This window comes from Phlebotomus papatasi, chromosome 3 (assembly GCF_024763615.1).
Source record: "Phlebotomus papatasi isolate M1 chromosome 3, Ppap_2.1, whole genome shotgun sequence".
NCBI classification, from domain to species: domain Eukaryota; kingdom Metazoa; phylum Arthropoda; class Insecta; order Diptera; family Psychodidae; genus Phlebotomus; species Phlebotomus papatasi.
In genome coordinates this window covers 22,043,243-22,063,514 of record NC_077224.1, presented here as the reverse complement: position 1 = coordinate 22,063,514, position 20,272 = coordinate 22,043,243, and the positions used below count along the sequence as shown (strand labels likewise).

The window sequence follows — 20,272 nt, the reverse complement described above, 5'->3', positions numbered from 1 at the left end:
TATATGTTACTTAAAATTCCACCCTATCAATTCCATTAGAAAATTTTAGCAAAGCCCTCAAATTAGGTCAAAAGGCACTCTGTTGGAAGCTTGTTTGAGGATAGTCCAGCATATTCTCCCAGATATGCTGGCATCAAACATTAATTCTACAACCTAATAACAGAGTTATTCTTGCAACTTTCTACTTAAAATTGCAATAGAAAATTTTCTTGTTAAATTTTAAAATCCTCTTCAAACAACAATCTGTTGCTTGAACAACCCCAAAAGTAACCCCGTCAAATCTCCTTCAACTCTTTTAGGTGGTCTACTAAAAATTTTACCAGCATCCTATCGAATTTTCCATATGAAAGGGAATCAAAAACCGGGTGTTTCCCTGAATTTTTTGGAGTAAGGGAAAAATTAATAATTTCCTCCTGCTGGAGATTTTTGTTTGGATTTCCTCATGACGCAATATGAAAATTCAATTCGTTTGCAATTCACCCTCAGTTTCGCGAGTTCACAAGACCAAATCAAAAGAGAGAGAGATATTTAAATTGCAATAATTTTGGCATTACAGACAAACTAGAGAGGCGGAAAATGGTGGGGGAGGGTGGGTAGCCGAGGGTTATGCGATGGGCGGTATGAGTGATGGGAAAGGTCAGATGGTGATTGAACGGATGATGGGTTCCTGTTGCAGATGGGGAAGTGTGGGGTAGAGTCTAATTCCAAAGCAAACACTCACCGTTTTTCGGCACATAGAGGTTGAGGTATAGACAGTCTTCGGATTGATTGGCCAGCAAGGGATGAAATCGACGAAGCTGCGCCAGTCGCTCGCGGGGCTCGTCGAGAAGGGCGAGGGCACCATTTGGTGGCATAGGTACCTTCTGAGGGCAAACTGGTGGGAAGCTATCTGCCAATTTTATGTTTTTCCACGTTGAGGGCGTGACCGGTGGCATGTACCTTTTTTTATTTAAAGAAAGAAAAAAAAACACATAGAAAGGTATCACTACAAAAAATCACTCAGCTCACCTTAAAAATTCGGTCGAGACTACAGGGATGGAGACGGAATGGAAACAGATTTGGGATTTTAGGATTTAACCTTCTGTATGTATTTGGGATTTGCGTTTAAAGAAAATTTAAATAATCCTCATACAAATTGATATTTTGTACGGAAATATAAACCTAGGGTAAGTGTGCCAAATTCCGGCCAGCTTGCAATTCCGGCCACTTTTTTTGTTCCTCGAATTTCGTTGAATTTTTAGTTTTTGCATACTCTAGAGATCATGCAATGCAAAAAAATAACAAAAATGTCGCTTCGACAAACGAAATAATGAGAGTAAGACACTGGAAAAATTCTGGGAAGGCAAGAAACTGTAAGAATGAAGGTGGCCAAAATAGGGCACCAAAGCTATATCCACATTTTTATTTATTTTAAAATGTATTAAAAATAATTTTAAAGTAAATAAAGACGATAAATGGTTTACAAGGTTCCAAGCAACACTCCTTAAGAAGAAGGAATAAAGAAATCAATTTTTATTAAAAATTTTACATTTCAAACTTAAGACTTTGGCGCTTGCATGCAACTATACCGAAATTTGGCACAGTTACCCTATATACCTTCCAAAAATCAATCTTAAACTTCAAATTTTTCAGATTAAAGACCATTCATATTTAATATAAATTTATGATTATTCCTTGTGAGAAAACTTAGAACACGTCTGTTAGTTTAAAAGTTTGCAAATAAACTTTTGTAATAAAAGAAACTTTCCAAACTCTAAACTTTTACAACTTTCAATGTGTAGAATTGGCAAAAAAACTGATGTAAAACCTTGACACTTGTTTTGTTAATACATTGTTTACACATGTACAAAAATACTTTGTTTCTAACTTTTAAAGCAGTACCTGCAAGCTTTTTGTTTGGGAAAAAATTCTTGTTTTTAAAATAATAACATTTAGGGTAAGAGCTCATAATTTTGGACAGTTTCTAAATTTGGACACTTTGAGAGTAAAGTTGGACACTAAAAATAAATTGATTAAAATTATGGATTTTTATTCCAATATTTGATGAATAATGAATTATATTTAAATATTTATTCTTTTTGGATGATTTTAATTCTTTAAATTTTGAATATAATTTAATTTAAAATTGCTTTGTTGAAACTTCAGTGTGAGCAATTGCTTACGGGAAATATGACAGAACTTCGTGTTTACTTCAGTCTTATTTAGCTGTGGTGAAGTACTGACAATTTTTCCTCACTTTTTTTTAATTTTTCCTCACTCAGTTAATGGTGACTTGTACATTTGACCTGAAGTGAGATTTGCCTTGGGAATTACGTTACGACGTGATATTTCTTATTTTGGACAAGTGCTTTTCTCTCGACATTTCGTGAAATTTTAGCTTTTGTGATGACTAGGTTGTAGAAATATCTGAAGAAACGAAGAAGTATCATCTCTGCGAAAGAGATGTAGTGAAGCCTTGAAAGGCTCCCGGAAAGGCCAGGGAATGAGCGAATCCGCGCGTACTTGGAGTACCGAAGTCGACTCACTTTAATGAATTATTTAGAAAGTTTCCGGGCTTCTTGTGACATTCGGCGATTTCCTTGCATGAAAAGGAAGAGGACTTGGTAAGATAGGTTCTTGAATGGAGGAGAATGGGTATCTTAATGAGGTGGATTAGCTGTCCAAAAATACGGCCAAGGTGTCCAAAGTTAAAACCAAAGTGTCCAAAATTTGAGTCAAATTCATCTCTACATATCAATTCATTTTTAAACGTATTGAGACTAATTTTAGTAAAATGAAAACAATATACAGCTTGCCAAGTTTCTAAACAACCCTTCTGAAAAGAGAGTAACAAAAACTATTCAGTAAAAACAAGATGAAATTTACAAGTTGAATTCTATCAGTTGAACTAAACTAGTTGCAATTTCGAATAATAATCTCTGAAAAAATAACTATTTTCAATTGAAACGATTCAATTATATAGCAGATTTAGTAAAATTCAACCCTCGGCAATGACACAAATGCAATAAATAGTGGTAATAATTACTATAATAAGTAATAAAATGAAGCAACAAATTTGTATAAACTTCATTCAACGACTGATTGAATATTGCTACGATTATTGAATAAATTTGATTTTCGTACTAATTTTTCAATCGGTTATCGGTGCAAAAAGTGCAACTTTCAAATACATTCGCTTAAACTCATTCTTCTTCTTTTTATATTTTGTGTAATTTCAATACAATTTTTGGAGGAAAATTGAACTTGCTTGCTTTTCAACTTTTCTTACTACGATAATCGTTGTAAATTTACTATAATTATCGATGCTCTCCTATTACACACGATAATCGTAGTAATTATCTTTTTACTGGGTATCAATTAGTTTTGGAAATATCGCACTTCAAACTTGGAACATTAATGCTTATAAGCACCCTGTGCAAAATGATGAGCCTTTACCCTATGTAATTATTTACAAAACAATAATTTTGTAAATAATTTATTTGAACTTTTAATACCTTTTAAGAACCTATAATTTTCAGAGACCCTAGCTCTTTTTTTTCAAGGAAAATACTCTTGTACAAGGGACATGTCCTTATAAGCAATCCTTTTCGTAGATAGTAAAAATAGTAAACCTGCATTGAGTCCTGCTTTACAAATCGTTCTTTGACACTAAGGCCATTGACACATGTATGACTTAAGCCGAGAGACGGCTTTGTGGAAAATGATAGAAATGTGGTTTAACCATTATCTATAGGTCTGTCAAAGCCCTAACATTCTACGATGTACACATATCTTATTGAGGAGGAACGAAGTTTTATAAAATATTTCTATACATTTCTTAAAAATCATCATCTTAAGGTAGTACAGAAAGCAGATGTGATTGGGGATAGGCTATACTAAAGAAGATGAAGCAAGATATCCAATCGGGAGGCTGCCAAAATCCGAAAGCCGAAATCTCGAACACCAAAATCCCGAAATGGCTAAAATCCCAAAACCCAAATTCCCGAAAACCAAAATCCAGAATGTTCAAAATCCTGAAAAGAATGAAATTATATGGAGAAAATGTGTAGGGTAAATTAAGCTAATTCAAAATCTGCTTCAAATGGAAATTTTTCGCTACTCCAAATGGAAACGTCACTGTTTTCATGATAAATACAGTACTTAATTACTATATTTATATATTTTCTATACCTCAGTTTTATTATTTAGTTAATTTTGCTCCAAATAAAGAGAAAATCTGTTCATATTCATAAATTTTAATATTCGTCAATTAATATTCGGCCAATTCGGAATTTTAGCTTTTAGGATTTTGGCGTTCGGAATTTTGGCTTTTGGGGCTTTGGCTTCAGAGATTTAGACCTCGACCCATCCCAATCAGCTGTTCAACAATTCTATAACAACCTACTTTCCTAACTTCTCTTAACTCTTTCGCGTCTTTAGGGTCATATATGACCCGGGGAAAAAAGTTTCTTTTTGGCTATTTACATTAATTGAAATCTAACTGGAGTCTTGAGAAAATGAGCCAAGAATCTTACATCCTTCTATTATGATGTCGTGCACGAACAGATAGATTTCAATTAATGTAAATACCCAAAAAAAACTTTTTTCCCCGAGTCATGACATTACTCTAAAGCCGCGAAAGAGTTAAGCACCACAATTTTTAAAATTAATCTTTTCAGTTCCATTATTTAAATCTTAATTTTTCTATTTGTGAACCAATAGATATTTTTTTATGAGTGAGATTTTCTATAGACTCCAGATCCATTCCCTTCCTTCAACTCTGCCAAGGAGTTGTTCGATGAGAGAATAAGGAAGTGGAGCGAGCCTCGATTTCTTGGTGGTTTGTATTTCCCTCCTATCTCAACCAGGACGAACAAATAGATTTACACACCATTGAATTTAATATCCGCTCTAGATTTACAAGTGATTTCATTTTCTTTTTTTTTCTTGCCCAAAAAAACCAACTTCCGCGTCAAATACTTTCCCCAACCCAAAAATCCCCATAGAGATGGATGTTGGGATATTTCTTTTTCACCCTCGCGGGTTAATAAGTCGAGCAATTTGTGGCGAAATTAACTGAAATATTTCTCACTGTCACTGGGAAGTTTTGGATTTATGTTGGTAAGGATTCTTCATAATTTCGTCAGATTCACACGCTCTCTCAGAAAATTTGCCTCTGGCCAGGCACGCAAACATTTTCCCAGCACAATTTCATCCGTGACAAGGTCAGATGAGTCAAAGTCACTGATCATTACTCTTGAATTTTCTGGTCAAATGCGTACATTGTATTTCTTGCAGGCATCTCACGAAATTCCCAGATTTTCAAAACCCTTCATCATGCTCAGTGTGCTCCCTGGAATTTCCTAGGAAAGTGAAATCATGCACAGATTGCTACCTATTGTTAAGTTGATTTACAGGTGTGTGCGGAATGTAATTGAATAAATTATATCATACCCTATTTAATTATATAGGTATATACTGGATGGAAATAAAGCGAATTCTTAGAAAGGAAAATGTTTAATGGAGCTATATACCATTGAAAAATAATAAGAATCATTTTGCGTTGGGAATTTCATTTCTCCATTTACATTTTATCAATAATTTATGTGTATTCTGAGTAGAAAAGTTTTGTCAAATTGACAAGAAAATTTTGTCAAAAGGATGTTTTTTTCTCATGCAGAATATGGAAAAGTTTTATCAAATCAACGGCCAATTGGTCCTTGTTAAAAGTTTGACAAAAGGATGTCTTGCCATAATAAAATGTAAGAAAAAGTTTTCTCAAATTAGTAAACAACATCCTTTTAACAAAATTTTGATGAGATCAATTTTTCCGCTTAAAGGCTTAAACAGATGATCAAAATATTTGGGCTGATCAAATATTTTGGCCCATCAAATACTATTTCACTTGCTGTCATAGGAGGAAACTGGAAGCTTTCTTCAGAAAAAAAAGCTCAACAAAAAAAACTGAGATGAGCGCCATGTAAACAATCTACGAAGAAATTTCTTGGCTGGAACGATTTTCGGAAGATTCGGAATTGATGTTTGAATAATAACGCGCGGGATTTTACTTTCTATTTTGTAAATAAATCTTAAAAATTGAAAGTGATCAGTAAAAAGTACCAGTAAAATAAGTGGCAGTGCCTACGAGTGCGGCAGAAAGACCATCGAGACTTAGGCCAGCTTCAGACTGGAGGTTTAGCCCAGTTCCCGAAGGTCTCAAAAATCTAAATAACAAGCAATTTTATTGATTTTTCAAAATCTATTGGATAATTTGCCCTTAATATCCAATTCTAAACAAAATTTTCCTAAAAAATCGTGCCTGATAAGAAATTAGAGGACTTAAGCCAGATAGCTAAGCCTTAGGTCTGAAGCCCGTATTAGGGTCTTGACAGACCTGAGGATTAGCCGAGAGACGGCTTAGCGTAATTATATTAGAAATAATGGTTAAAATACATTCCCATCATTTTCCACTTAGTCGTCTCTCGGCTTAAGTCGTAAGTGTGTCTAGGGCATTATATCGATGACATCCACAAGGACACGCCGGATAAGCCGCAGGCCATCAAGCTAAAGGAACAAATTCTGTTCTAACGACGATGTCAGATCGACTGGTGCAAGATGTATCTTGGAGATAATACAATTCGACCGAGACTTAGAAAGAGGGAATCGTTCGATAAGATTATGGATAATCCAATTGCCAAGGAAGGAATAATAGCATTGACCAAGATCAATATGGGAATGCTGAGGGATGTCATGATTTCCCTGTAGAATAAAATAATAAACATTATTCTGATAGTTTTTTACAGTATCCTGTAAAAAACTATACTATGTATCTAGAGAAAATAAAAGAAATATTTATAGAAGAATGGATTTTAATAGAGACTTCGGCTGATCAAAAGTTTCTACAAGTTTCACAAGTGAAAACGTCTCAGGCAGAAGCTGCTGTTCCTTATTGACATTCGGAAAATTCTGGATCATCCTTGGCCTTGTATCCAGCTGGTCCTCAGGATTGTGTGGCCAGAAAGTGGTCTTGTTGAATGGATCAATAGCCAACTCGAGACTGACATTGCAAAAGTCTTCCAACTCTTCCATAAAGCATGAAGACGATAAATTGTCCCCGGTGATAATGGCTACCCACATCTTAAGCATACACTCAGCTCTTCGTTATCCGGCACTTCGTTATCCGGGTGACAGCTACCAAACACTGGCGGTTGATGTATTCAAAATTATTTTTACTAAACATGAAGTTTCTCCAGAGTGAATTAAAGTATTATTATCATTGTATCGAAGTTTTTAATACATAATTGTGATAAAAAATGAAACATAAGCACACCATGAAGAAAATTCTTTTGTTCTTTGTCAGACAGAAAATAAATTCACACAGCACAAAATATAAAAACCGTTGATCATTCAAGAAACCTAAATGTCATTTTGTCCTCCAGTCAGCCGGATAACGAAGAGTCGAGTGTAGTAATACATATAAAAAAAGTAAATGTATTTTCGGAAAAACAATTTTATTAGGATTTTTCCACTATTATAGTTTTTTAGTCCAATGGATTTTTACCGAATTCTCGCATCTTCTTCTTAATTCCTTCATTAGGGATTGGACAAACCGTCTCCACCGTCTCGGACGGCCTTCCTCCACTTCCTCTCGAAATCCGGAAAGTTTTGAGATGTCTGACTTTTCTTCAGGAGAGGTTTCTTCATAAGTCCCCAGTACTTTTCAATCTTCCTGAGTGCAGGACGGACTGAACAGATTTCCCACAGCCTTGGACTCCTTTATGAAGATGATCGTTGTGTTTCCGCGACTTTGTCTTAGAATTTTGACGGTGTTTGTCGGTCCAATGGGGAGCAGCCTGGATTTTGTAGTTTATCAAACCATTCCTCCTCTTGATTTTACGGACCAAGCTCGAATGTATTCCCGTATTTTTGCCAACATCTCGCACGGAAAGATTGAGATGATTCTCGAAAAGCTCAAGATGTCTCTGTTCCATCCTCTTGTCTAGAATCCTAGGCTTTCGGCTACTTCCTTCAAGTTCTTGTCACTCTTTGGGCTGTTGAAATCCAGTCAGCTAGGGATGCTCAGTTCACACTTGATTCTATAATATGTCTCGTTGCTATTTTTCACCACTTTTTATTTTTCACTAGCCTTCCACATTACTTTTTTGTCAACAATAAAAGCTTCCACTTGACACTTGACAAAACATGGCCGCACCGCACTATAAAAAAACTTGGGCCAAAACATTTGATCGGCCTAAAAATTTTGACCATTTGTCTAAGCCTTAACAAAACTTGTTTTAGAGTACTGTAGCATCCATTACTGTACTAAAAAGTCAAACTATAGTTTGTTGATATTTTAGCTGAAGATCAGCATAAGAATAGAGGATAAAATGTTTAATAGGGTAACGTGTGGTATTTCAGGACACTTTTCAGCATTTTCAAATTTCAAACAGCCTAATGACTTCTCAAATTATTTTTTTCTTTGTTGATATAAATATTTATGTTACTTATTCTATCCAGAATAAGATTCTCATCGAAAAATCTTGAAAAATGCAAAATTTTTTATTCAAAATAGCAAGAAATGTGAAGAAGTAAGAGTGGTGTATTTCGGGACAATTGGGTATTTCGGGACAGACAAAAGTCGCTATTATGCAAATAAATGTCACTGAGCCTGACTATTTACCTTCAAGTAGAAGGTCTAAACTTCACACTTTCATAAAAAATTTATTTAAATTTCACTTGTAAAGTGGCTTAAATCGAAAAAACTCAGCACTGTTTGTGTTGACATTTGCAAAATTGACCACACTGAAGGTTTTGTAAAAAGTGAAATGTGACACTCACAATTCACGCGTATTTCATACTTTAAATTAAATAAAATTTCAGAAGTTTTATGTTTATCTGATACGTAAAGAGCTTAAAATTTCTTATAGAACTTAAAAATAATAAGAAAACAAATATTTAGAGGATTTTTGATGGATCTTAAAATAGCCATATTCACATCGAACAGACTGGGCTTTTTTACATGGTCATTGCTTTTTTACTCATTCATTGCTTTTTTACACGTGGAAAAAATATTCAAAAAATTGCGGAATCAAACCAATTTTTGCATCAATTTGATCTTATTCCGTTCTCTGAGACAATATTCTGTAAAAAGAAAATGATATTTTAGTAAAATTAGCCAAATTTAAATACCTTGAACAAAAAGCAAAGAGCAATTGCCCGGTCAATTGCTTATTCTTGACAATTCCATATCACATAGTCCGTTAACATTCTCTATTTGAATTCATTGTTCGAAATTTCATCGACTACCATCGAAATCGGCTGATGCCAGGAAAAATCAAAACAAAGGAAATTTTACTCATAAAACTCTTGTGAAAACCTTTGAAATACATTTAAAATGAGTCTAGACTTAGTGAAATTAAAGTTTAGTATAAAATACATGTGAATAATGTGAACTACATTGTTTTGAACAATTGAAAATACTTCCCGCCTTGGACATTTTACTTACACTGGATGGCGCTGTTCTCAGTGAGTTATCTAATCGAAAACAATGAAGGTGTCATATTCACTTCTCCATTGCTTCTTTGAAAATCGATTAAAAGAGCAATGGCCCAGTCTGTTCGATGCTATTATGTTCCGAAAAGCACTTTGTCCAGAAATACCACACGTTATCCTAGAGCTTTTTTAAACAACTTTGTCAACTATAGAGATTGATTATCAACGTTAAGACGGCGGCGACCGCTATTACTCAAATATGAAATTCCTTTGGCTCATATCTCTGGCTTTAGAGAGCACTAGCTCAAAAGCAGTTATATATATTATTAAATTGCAATTGAAATTGAAATTGGATATTCAATTCAATTCATTTTGAAGTTTGTTTCATGCCTTAAAGATACAATACTGTTCCTATTTAAGGCTATACAAAACTCATCATAAGTTTTAATTTTGTTTAGTTTTGTGTGGTGTAAATTATGTTGAAATTGGATATTTCTCTTAAGAAACTGCTCACACTGAAATTTTAGCAAAGGAATTTTTTACTTAAAATCATATTTAAAATTAAATAAAATTAGTTTTAATATCTTCTGAAAAGAAAAAAAATGTTTAGGTGGAATACACTATAGCGGAAACTAGGGCATCACCAAACAAGGGGTACCACTAAACACTAATTTTTATTTCTAAACTACTTGGACTATCTCGACCATTCCTTTAGTGGACAAGTATCCCTATAGTGCCTATAAATTTCTATCGGTCTTTTCCTCTGATATCCAATTAAGAAATCGCAGTATTGGGTGGTACCCCATGTTTGGTGGAGCCACAGTTTCCCCTATCATGTGAAATATTCGAAGAAAGCTCCAAAATTTGAATAATTTTAATCAAATTGCAAGCACTTCCTCTGTTTAGGAATATGAGCTTTCGAAGTACATTAATTTTTATTGCATTGGAGAACTGTGAAATAAAGTTTAATCATACTAATTCATCATTTTCCCATCAAGAGCACTAAGAACTTCTAACATCTTAGCGGAAAATTGTATTTAAGTTTGTAGATATTTGCTGTTCGATTTACAACTCAAACTTTACTCTGCAATCGCAAATTTAATCGACAAGTGCAGCATTACGGTCTTGTCAGGAACATCTTAACTTGAAGTTTCCACAAATTATTATAACAAAGTATTATATAGTCAAGAAATTGATTGAAAACTTTCACCCATAAAGTACGTCGGTATGCAAGTTGAAGGTGTATATATGGAAACTTTGCCCTATATATATTCACTTTGAAACTTAAACTTATTGAGGGCAGCAGGTTTCCTTTAGAAAAGGAAAGAGAAAAAATAAATTACGTGCCTTTGATGTCAGAATAGTGGTCAGAGCTAATACCAGATAGTATCAATGAGAGTTTAATTTGTCTCTTGTAGGGGAGCTTTTATTCCCCACATAAAGATTGAGTGTATGTGATAAGAGTAAAAAGCTCATTTGGAGCATTTGAAGGATGAATACAGAATGATCACTATAGGACCTTATCTGGGAGATGTTGTGTTTTTTTTTTCGTCTTCCCTATGGGGCAGAGATAAAATGGAAATAATCTCTTTTGTACCGTTAGAAAATTTTCTCTATTTCCCGAAAAATGTCGGTTTGGAAAAGCTCTCTCTCAGAAACTATATTGTAGGAGAAAAGTTTTTCCAGGCTTTAGCGTGGTTTTTTTTGCGCTTTTCTAGTGGGTTTTACAAACTTATGCTCAAAGCCTCAAATCTGCGGTGAAAACTCTTTTCCACCAAAGTACAGATTGGAATTTTCTCCTGATGGTTTTGTTGAGAGTATTTTCAAGGGTAGCTTCCACGTAAGCAAAAATTGGGGGAAAAGTTTGTGAAAAGCAATGACAAAGCTCTTTCAATTTCACTTTAAATACCGAAAAACATCGAGCCTCAATGGCATAGACAATGAATTTATCGATGCAGGAATATGTCTCTAGCAGACGGAAGGAAGGACAGAGAAATTGTGGAAAATTCATGCTTTAATTTCCGGCCCATAGGAGGATGGGATTTTTGCCTCTTGAATGGAAAGAGATGCCTTGGTAATGTTGAGAGCGTTGGGATGAATAAAAATGATTGTCCCTCAGAGATCAATGAGCAAGGATCCTTGGAGTACTCTTGAGGAATTTTCTCAATAATCCAGCCCTCAGGTATATATATATATATCTTCCAATATTCACCCCAACTGGGAAGAGCTTATTAAATTCATCTAGCGATTCATCGAGTGATTAATAGTGCATGGAAAATTTAATGAGAAATCTCCCCAGTGCAGTTTGCAGAATGCTCTTAGCCAAATAAGATTAATAGCATATGGCTCCGAAGGGAGATTTTCTCTTTTTTAATTAAATACCTCTTTAATACTTTCCCTAAATGAATCTTCTCATTACCCATAAAGAGAAAAAAAATCAAAATCTCCCATCAATTGATTTTCCTGTAAGCGCAGGAACTTGACGAGGAAAATCCAAACATCTCTATCGAATATTAGGTGAGATTCTTAACAATCTCACCTACTATAATCCTAACAAAATTTCATGTCGTCCGATCGACCTCAAACTTGGCCAAAATGTGTTTCAACACTTCCTGATCACGAATATATGGGGGGCTAAGTTACGTTCCCGGCCGGCCGGCCGGCCGGCCGTCCGGCCGGCCGTCCGGCCGCTCTTTGGAGCTTAATAGCTCCTAAACTAAAAGAGATATCGACTTGCAGTTTTCGGCAAAGGTTATATATCGCATGAAAATTGCAACTTGGTGCATTGACCCCCCACCCCCCACCCCTCCTTCCGCCATTTTGAAGACCCCCCTTTTTTTGTTTTCTCAATAGCTCCGCCCCTATGGCATCGATCGGGCTCAAATTTTAGTATGTTATAGCTGGGCCTTAGAGCTTTCCATCAATACCAAACTTAAGGTCCCCGACCCCCCTGACCCGAGCTATATGGGTCCAAAAAAAAATTCTTAAAATGGCCATAACTCCTGTTCTAATTGTCAGAATTTAAAAAATGAGGGCTTTTTGGAAAGCTCTCATGAAATGCCACTTCCCCTTCTTACATCGCAAGTTCATAAAACCACCGCTAGGGGCGCTATTATTAAAAAGAAAATTTTTAAATCTTAAAAGTTAAATAACTCAAAAACTCCTTATGCAATCGGGCTGAAATTTTAGTATGTTGTAGCCGTTGATTATACCTATCAAACAAAAAAAACCTTAAGTCGATCCATAGCCCCTGACCCGAGCTATAAGGGGTCAAAGTTCGAACATTGACCGGCCTCTATCTCCGGTTCTAATTAACATAGCGGCCTAAATTTCACCTTTTTGGTTTCGTCTCGATGAGCACTTTCAGATGGAAGTTCAAAAAGTCACCACAGGTGGCGCTGTGATAGCGTCAAAATTCATCGAAATTCAAAGTCACTTTTCTCAAAAACGGCATTGTGCAAGTTAATGAAATTTTAGTATGTTGTAGTCCAGTCTAGGACGTTTCCAAAATGGTGCGTATGCGCGCTGTGGTTAAAACAGAACCGGAGATATGAGGGGTCAAAGTTCACGAAATTCAAAAAATCATATCTCCGGTTCTATGTGACCGATTTTGATGAATGAGGGCTTAAACGAAAGATCTCACCAAATGCTACAACTTTCTAGAACATTTGAACTTCGTGGGACCAACACTAGGGGCGCCACAGTCGAAAAACCAATTTCAATATCACATAACCTCAATTATCTAGACTGTCGCTGAACCGATTTTGATGATTACTTCGACATAATTGTAGAGGACATTTGTCTCTACATTTCGTCCATACATCATTTTCCACTCAGACTACGCTATCACTCCGATTATGCCGTTTAAGTGTGAAAAAATTGATTTTTCCCATAATAACGCTTTGAAATCACTTAGATGCCAATTTGACTGCCTCTACTCCACCAAGACACTTAAAATAGGGTTTTAAATGGAAAGTCCCACAAAATACAACAATTCTTTGATATAGTTGAAGTTCAACAAATGACTACTTGGGGAACTCTGGATGAAAAAACGAGTTAAGAAACAAAAAACCTCGCTTATCTTGGCTTCTGAGTAATCGATGAGATCATGTTCTATGGGAAAATTATAGAGAACATTCTGGTCTACATTTCACCCATATATTACTTTTGTGCCAGTTCATCCAAATCCTTGATATTTTGGTTTAAATACAAAATTTGTATAATTTCACGAATTTGATTCAAGATAACTGAATGGCGTCTCCCAACTTCAGCTCCAAATCGAATTTGCATGCACTCCGAGTTAGCTCACGTTAAGAATCTCACCTACATAAGCCGGTTAGGATTATCTGTCCCTTTATATCACGAAAGATTTTCCCAAACTCCCCATTTTGCCTTCCAGGTAATCGCGTCAATTTAAGCCTTTTTATCCTCCTAAAGCACGTGTCAGAGAAAATAATGATGCCAGTCTCGTCTCTACTTCCCGTAGATCGAATTTCTGGGGAGATGGGATCAGATGGGGTTGTATAATGAAAAAAATTGGGGTGATTCAAACGAGACACAAATTTCTCAATTGAAAAGAACCATGTTGGAATTTTATCCACCCACGCTTTTACAACATAGAATTATCGAGCTTGTTCATTTACAATTCTATATTCTATTTTGAACAGTAATTTAGTGTCTTGTTTGCAATTGAACGTTTGATTGAGAATCAACACATGAATTGTACTAGAAAACTTTTACAATTCAATTCCAAAAAGTACTGATTAGGACAGTTTGTATTTAAACTAAATGTATACTAAAAAAAAATAGGATAAAACTTTTGCGAAAAAAGTTATTCAGTGATGTTAAAAAACACATAACATTTTAAACAATCTCAAGGAAAAGATGATAATTGTTTGTAATGATGATTGTTTAAAATTTATCAAATGGAGTGTATTCCTCTTAAAAAAAAGTTTTTTTTTTTTTAACTTGTTGCTCAAAATATTTTTTTCTAGAGTAGTGGGAGGTGAGGCTTCAATAATATACGATTTTAGGTGAGATTCTTAACAATCTCACCTACTATAATCCTAACAAAATTTCATGTCCTCCGATCGCGCTCAAACTTGGCCAAAATGTGTTTCGCCACTTCCTGATCACGAATATATGGGGGGCTAAGTTACGTTCCCGGCCGGCCGGCCGTCCGGCCGCTCTTTGGAGCTTAATAGCTCCTAAACTAAAAAAGATATCGACTTGCGGTTTTCGGCAAAGGTTAAATATCGTATGAAAATTGCAACATGGTGCATTGACTCCCCACCCCCCACCCCTCCTTCCGCCATTTTGAAGACCCCCCTTTTTTTGTTTTCTCAATAGCTCCGCCCCTATGGCATCGAGCGGGCTCAAATTTTAGTATGTTATAGCTGGGCCTTAGAGCTTTTCATCAATACCAAACTTAAGGTCCCTCGACCCCCCTGACCCGAGCTATAAGGGTCCAAAAAAAATTTCTTAAAATGACCATAACTCCGGTTGTAATTGTCATAATTTAAAAAGTGAGGGCTTTTTGGAAAGCTCTCGTGAAATGCCACTTCCTCTTATTACATCGCAAGTTCATAAAACCACCGCTAGGGGCGCTATTATTAAAAAGAAAATTTTTAAATCTTAAAAGTTAAATAACTCAAAAATTCCTTATGCAATCGGGCTGAAATTTTAGTATGTTGTAGCCGTTGATTATACCTATCAAACAAAAAAAACCTTAAGTCGATCCATAACCCCTGACCCGAGCTATAAGGGGTCAAAGTTCGAACATTGACCGGCCTCTATCTCCGGTTCTAATTAACATATCGACATAAATTTTACCTTTTTGGTTTCGTCTCGATGAGCACTTTCAGATGGAAGTTCAAAAAGTCACCACAGGTGGCGCTGTGATAGCGTCAAAATTCATCGAAATTCAAAGTCACTTTTCTCAAAAACGGCATTGTGCAAGTTAATGAAATTTTAGTATGTTGTAGTCCAGTCTAGGACGTTTCCAAAATGGTGCGTATGCGCGCTGTGGTTAAAACAGAACCGGAGATATGAGGGGTCAAAGTTCACGAAATTCAAAAAATCATATCTCCGGTTCTATGTGACCGATTTTGATGAATGAGGGCTTAAACGAAAGATCTCACCAAATGCTACAACTTTCTAGAACATTTGAACTTCGTGGGACCAACACTAGGGGCGCCACAGTCGAAAAACCAATTTCAATATCACATAACCTCAATTATCTAGACTGTCGCTGAACCGATTTTGATGATTACTTCGACATAATTGTAGAGGACATTTGTCTCTACATTTCGTCCATACATCATTTTCCACTCAGACTACGCTATCACTCCGATTATGCCGTTTAAGTGTGAAAAAATTGATTTTTCCCATAATAACGCTTTGAAATCACTTAGATGCCAATTTGACTGCCTCTACTCCACCAAGACACTTAAAATAGGGTTTTAAATGGAAAGTCCCACAAAATACAACAATTCTTTGATATAGTTGAAGTTCAACAAATGACTACTTGGGGAACTCTGGATGAAAAAACGAGTTAAGAAACAAAAAACCTCGCTTATCTTGGCTTCTGAGTAATCGATGAGATCATGTTCTATGGGAAAATTATAGAGAACATTCTGGTCTACATTTCACCCATATATTACTTTTGTGCCAGTTCATCCAAATCCTTGATATTTTGGTTTAAATACAAAATTTGTATAATTTCACGAATTTGATTCAAGATAACTGAATGGCGTCTCCCAACTTCAGCTCCAAATCGAATTTGCATGCACTCCGAGTTAGCTCACGTTAAGAATCTCACCTACATAAGCCGGTTAGGATTATCTGTCCCTTTATATCACGAAAGATTTTCCCAAACTCCCCATTTTGCCTTCCAGGTAATCGCGTCAATTTAAGCCTTTTTATCCTCCTAAAGCACGTGTCAGAGAAAATAATGATGCCAGTCTCGTCTCTACTTCCCGTAGATCGAATTTCTGGGGAGATGGGATCAGATGGGGTTGTATAATGAAAAAAATTGGGGTGATTCAAACGAGACACAAATTTCTCAATTGAAAAGAACCATGTTGGAATTTTATCCACCCACGCTTTTACAACATAGAATTATCGAGCTTGTTCATTTACAATTCTATATTCTATTTTGAACAGTAATTTAGTGTCTTGTTTGCAATTGAACGTTTGATTGAGAATCAACACATGAATTGTACTAGAAAACTTTTACAATTCAATTCCAAAAAGTACTGATTAGGACAGTTTGTATTTAAACTAAATGTATACTAAAAAAAAATAGGATAAAACTTTTGCGAAAAAAGTTATTCAGTGATGTTAAAAAACACATAACATTTTAAACAATCTCAAGGAAAAGATGATAATTGTTTGTAATGATGATTGTTTAAAATTTATCAAATGGAGTGTATTCCTCTTAAAAAAAAGTTTTTTTTTTTTTAACTTGTTGCTCAAAATATTTTTTTCTAGAGTAGTGGGAGGTGAGGCTTCAATAATATACGATTTTAGGTGAGATTCTTAACAATCTCACCTACTATAATCCTAACAAAATTTCATGTCCTCCGATCGCGCTCAAACTTGGCCAAAATGTGTTTCGCCACTTCCTGATCACGAATATATGGGGGGCTAAGTTACGTTCCCGGCCGGCCGGCCGTCCGGCCGCTCTTTGGAGCTTAATAGCTCCTAAACTAAAAAAGATATCGACTTGCGGTTTTCGGCAAAGGTTAAATATCGTATGAAAATTGCAACATGGTGCATTGACTCCCCACCCCCCACCCCTCCTTCCGCCATTTTGAAGACCCCCCTTTTTTTGTTTTCTCAATAGCTCCGCCCCTATGGCATCGAGCGGGCTCAAATTTTAGTATGTTATAGCTGGGCCTTAGAGCTTTTCATCAATACCAAACTTAAGGTCCCTCGACCCCCCTGACCCGAGCTATAAGGGTCCAAAAAAAATTTCTTAAAATGACCATAACTCCGGTTGTAATTGTCATAATTTAAAAAGTGAGGGCTTTTTGGAAAGCTCTCGTGAAATGCCACTTCCTCTTATTACATCGCAAGTTCATAAAACCACCGCTAGGGGCGCTATTATTAAAAAGAAAATTTTTAAATCTTAAAAGTTAAATAACTCAAAAATTCCTTATGCAATCGGGCTGAAATTTTAGTATGTTGTAGCCGTTGATTATACCTATCAAACAAAAAAAACCTTAAGTCGATCCATAACCCCTGACCCGAGCTATAAGGGGTCAAAGTTCGAACATTGACCGGCCTCTATCTCCGGTTCTAATTAACATATCGACATAAATTTTACCTTTTTGGTTTCGTCTCGATGAGCACTTTCAGATGGAAGTTCAAAAAGTCACTACAGGTGGCGCTGTGATAGCGTCAAAATTCATCGAAATTCAAAGTCACTTTTCTCAAAAACGGCACTGTGCAAGTTAATGAAATATAGTATGTTGTAGTCCAGTCTAGGACGTTTCCAAAATGGTGCGTATGTGCGCTGTGGTTTCAATAGAACTGGAGATATGAGGGGTCAAAGTTCACAAAATTTAAAAAATCATATCTCCGGTTCTATGTGACCGATTTTGATGAATGAGGGCTTAAACGAAAGATCTCATCAAATACTACAACTTTCTAGAACATTTGAACTTCGTGGGACCAACACCAGGGGCGCCACAGTCAAAAAACGAATTTCAATATCACATAACCTCAATTATCTCGACTGTCGCTGAACCGATTTTGATGATTACTTCGACATAATTGTAGAGGACATTTGTCTCTACATTTCGTCCATACATCATTTTCCGGTCAGACTACGCTATCACTCCGATTTTGCCGTTTAAGTGTGAAAAAATTGATTTTTCCCATAATAACGCTTTGAAATCACTGAAATCACTCAGATGCCAATTTGACTCCCTCTACTCCACCAAGACACTTAAAATAGGGTTTTAAATGGAAAGTCCCACAGAATACAACAATTCTTTGATATAGTTGAAGTTCAACAAATGACTACTTGGGGCACTCTGATGGATGAAAAAACGAGTTAAGAAACAAAAAACCTCGATTATCTTGGCTTCTGAGTAATCGATGAGATCATGTTCTATGGGAAAATTATAGAGAACATTCTGGTCTACATTTCACCCATATATTACTTTTGTGCCAGTTCATCCAAATCCTTGATATTTTGGTTTAAATACAAAATTTGTATAATTTCACGAATTTTATTCAAGATAACTGAATGGCGTCTCCCAACTTCAGCTCTAAATCGAATTTGCATGCACTCCGAGTTAGCTCACGTTAAGAATCTCACCTACATAAGCCGGTTAGGATTATCTGTCCCTTTTTGCATATTTTTAAAGAAAGCTGGGCATACCATAATTTCATTTAGTTCCACAATGGTGTCGTAGAGTTAAACTACATTACGTTATAGCCTGTAGTTTCCCTTAGCAATATGAGAAAAAAACATATATCAATGTAGCTTCTTAACTTAAGATAACTCCACCTAGTTTCAAGATTATTTATTTAATTTTTTAATCAAAATTTAAGAGTTTATTTCGAACTTAGGTTTGTCCGGAATTCCACACAGTTCAGAATTTCAAAATATACCATATTGTACAGCTGTCTTAAAGGTTTTAGTTGTTATTCTTACATAATTTAATTTTTCTTTAAAAAAAAGAAGAATTAGCTGCTTTGTTTTACCTGGTAGGATAATCTGGGGTAAATATGATAAAACGAATATTCCCGGCTAACTCGAGATAAGCTGTTAGGGTAACGTGTGGTATTTCTGGACAAGGTGCTTTTCGGGACATAATATGGGTATTTTGGGACACATCAAAAATCCAATATATATTTGTTTTCTAATTATTTTTAAGTTCTTATGAAATATTGAGCTCTTTACGTATCAGATAAACATAAAACTACTGAAATTTTATTTAATTTAAAGCGTGAAATACGCGTGAATTATGAGTGTCACATTTCACTTTTTACAAGGACCTTCGGTGTGGTCAAATGTGCAGATGTCAACACAAAAAGTGCTTAGTTTTTTTCGATTTAAGTTACTTTAAAAGTTAAATTCAAACAAAATTTTTATGAAAGAGTGAAGTTTAGATCTTCTACTTAAAGGTAAATAGTCAGGCTCAGTGACATTTATTTGCTTAATAGCGACTTTTGTCTGTCCCGAAATACCCAATTCTCCCGAAATACACCATTCTTACTTGTTTACATTTTTTGCTATTATTAATAAAAAATGATGCATTTTTCAACCTTTGCCGATAAGAATCTTATTCTGGATAGCATAATGAACATAAATATCTGTATCAACAAAGAAAAAAAATTATTTGAGAAGTCATGAAGCTGTTTGAAAATTTAAAGTGCTAAAAAGTGTCCCGAAATACCACACGTTACCCAAGCGTTAGTCCAAAGCATTTTGTAACTCCGCCATACGAATTCACAAACATTCACGAACAATTATACGAAATATTTTTCTGTGTGCTTACACAGAAAAAAATATTTTGTAAAAATGTTCGTAAATGTTTGTGAATTCGTATGGCGGAGTTACAAAATGCTTGTAAATCATATAACCCACAAACAAGTTCGTAAAAGCTTCTACTTTTTTCACAAACATTGTTCGTAACATGATCACTTGACGAGCACTTTTTGTACTTTTACAAACATTTGTTCGCAAGTGTTCGTAAATACGTTAAAAATGTTCGTAAAATTTTGTCATTTGTTCGTAAATGTTCGTACAATTTTCGCCAGACAAACCAAAATCTACGAACAAATG

At 35.4% G+C, this 20,272-nt stretch overlaps 1 protein-coding gene across 1 annotated transcript in view; it reads right to left on the bottom strand.

Annotated features, from left to right (window-relative positions):
* LOC129808247 (neuroligin-4, X-linked-like) overlaps nucleotides 1-20,272 on the bottom strand; it is a 116,661-nt gene that overhangs the window by 73,953 nt on the left and 22,436 nt on the right. Inside the window, exon 5 of the mRNA XM_055858069.1 lies at nucleotides 722-939. Within this exon, the coding sequence (XP_055714044.1) occupies nucleotides 722-939 (218 nt within the window). The remainder of the gene's footprint in view (nucleotides 1-721; nucleotides 940-20,272) is intronic.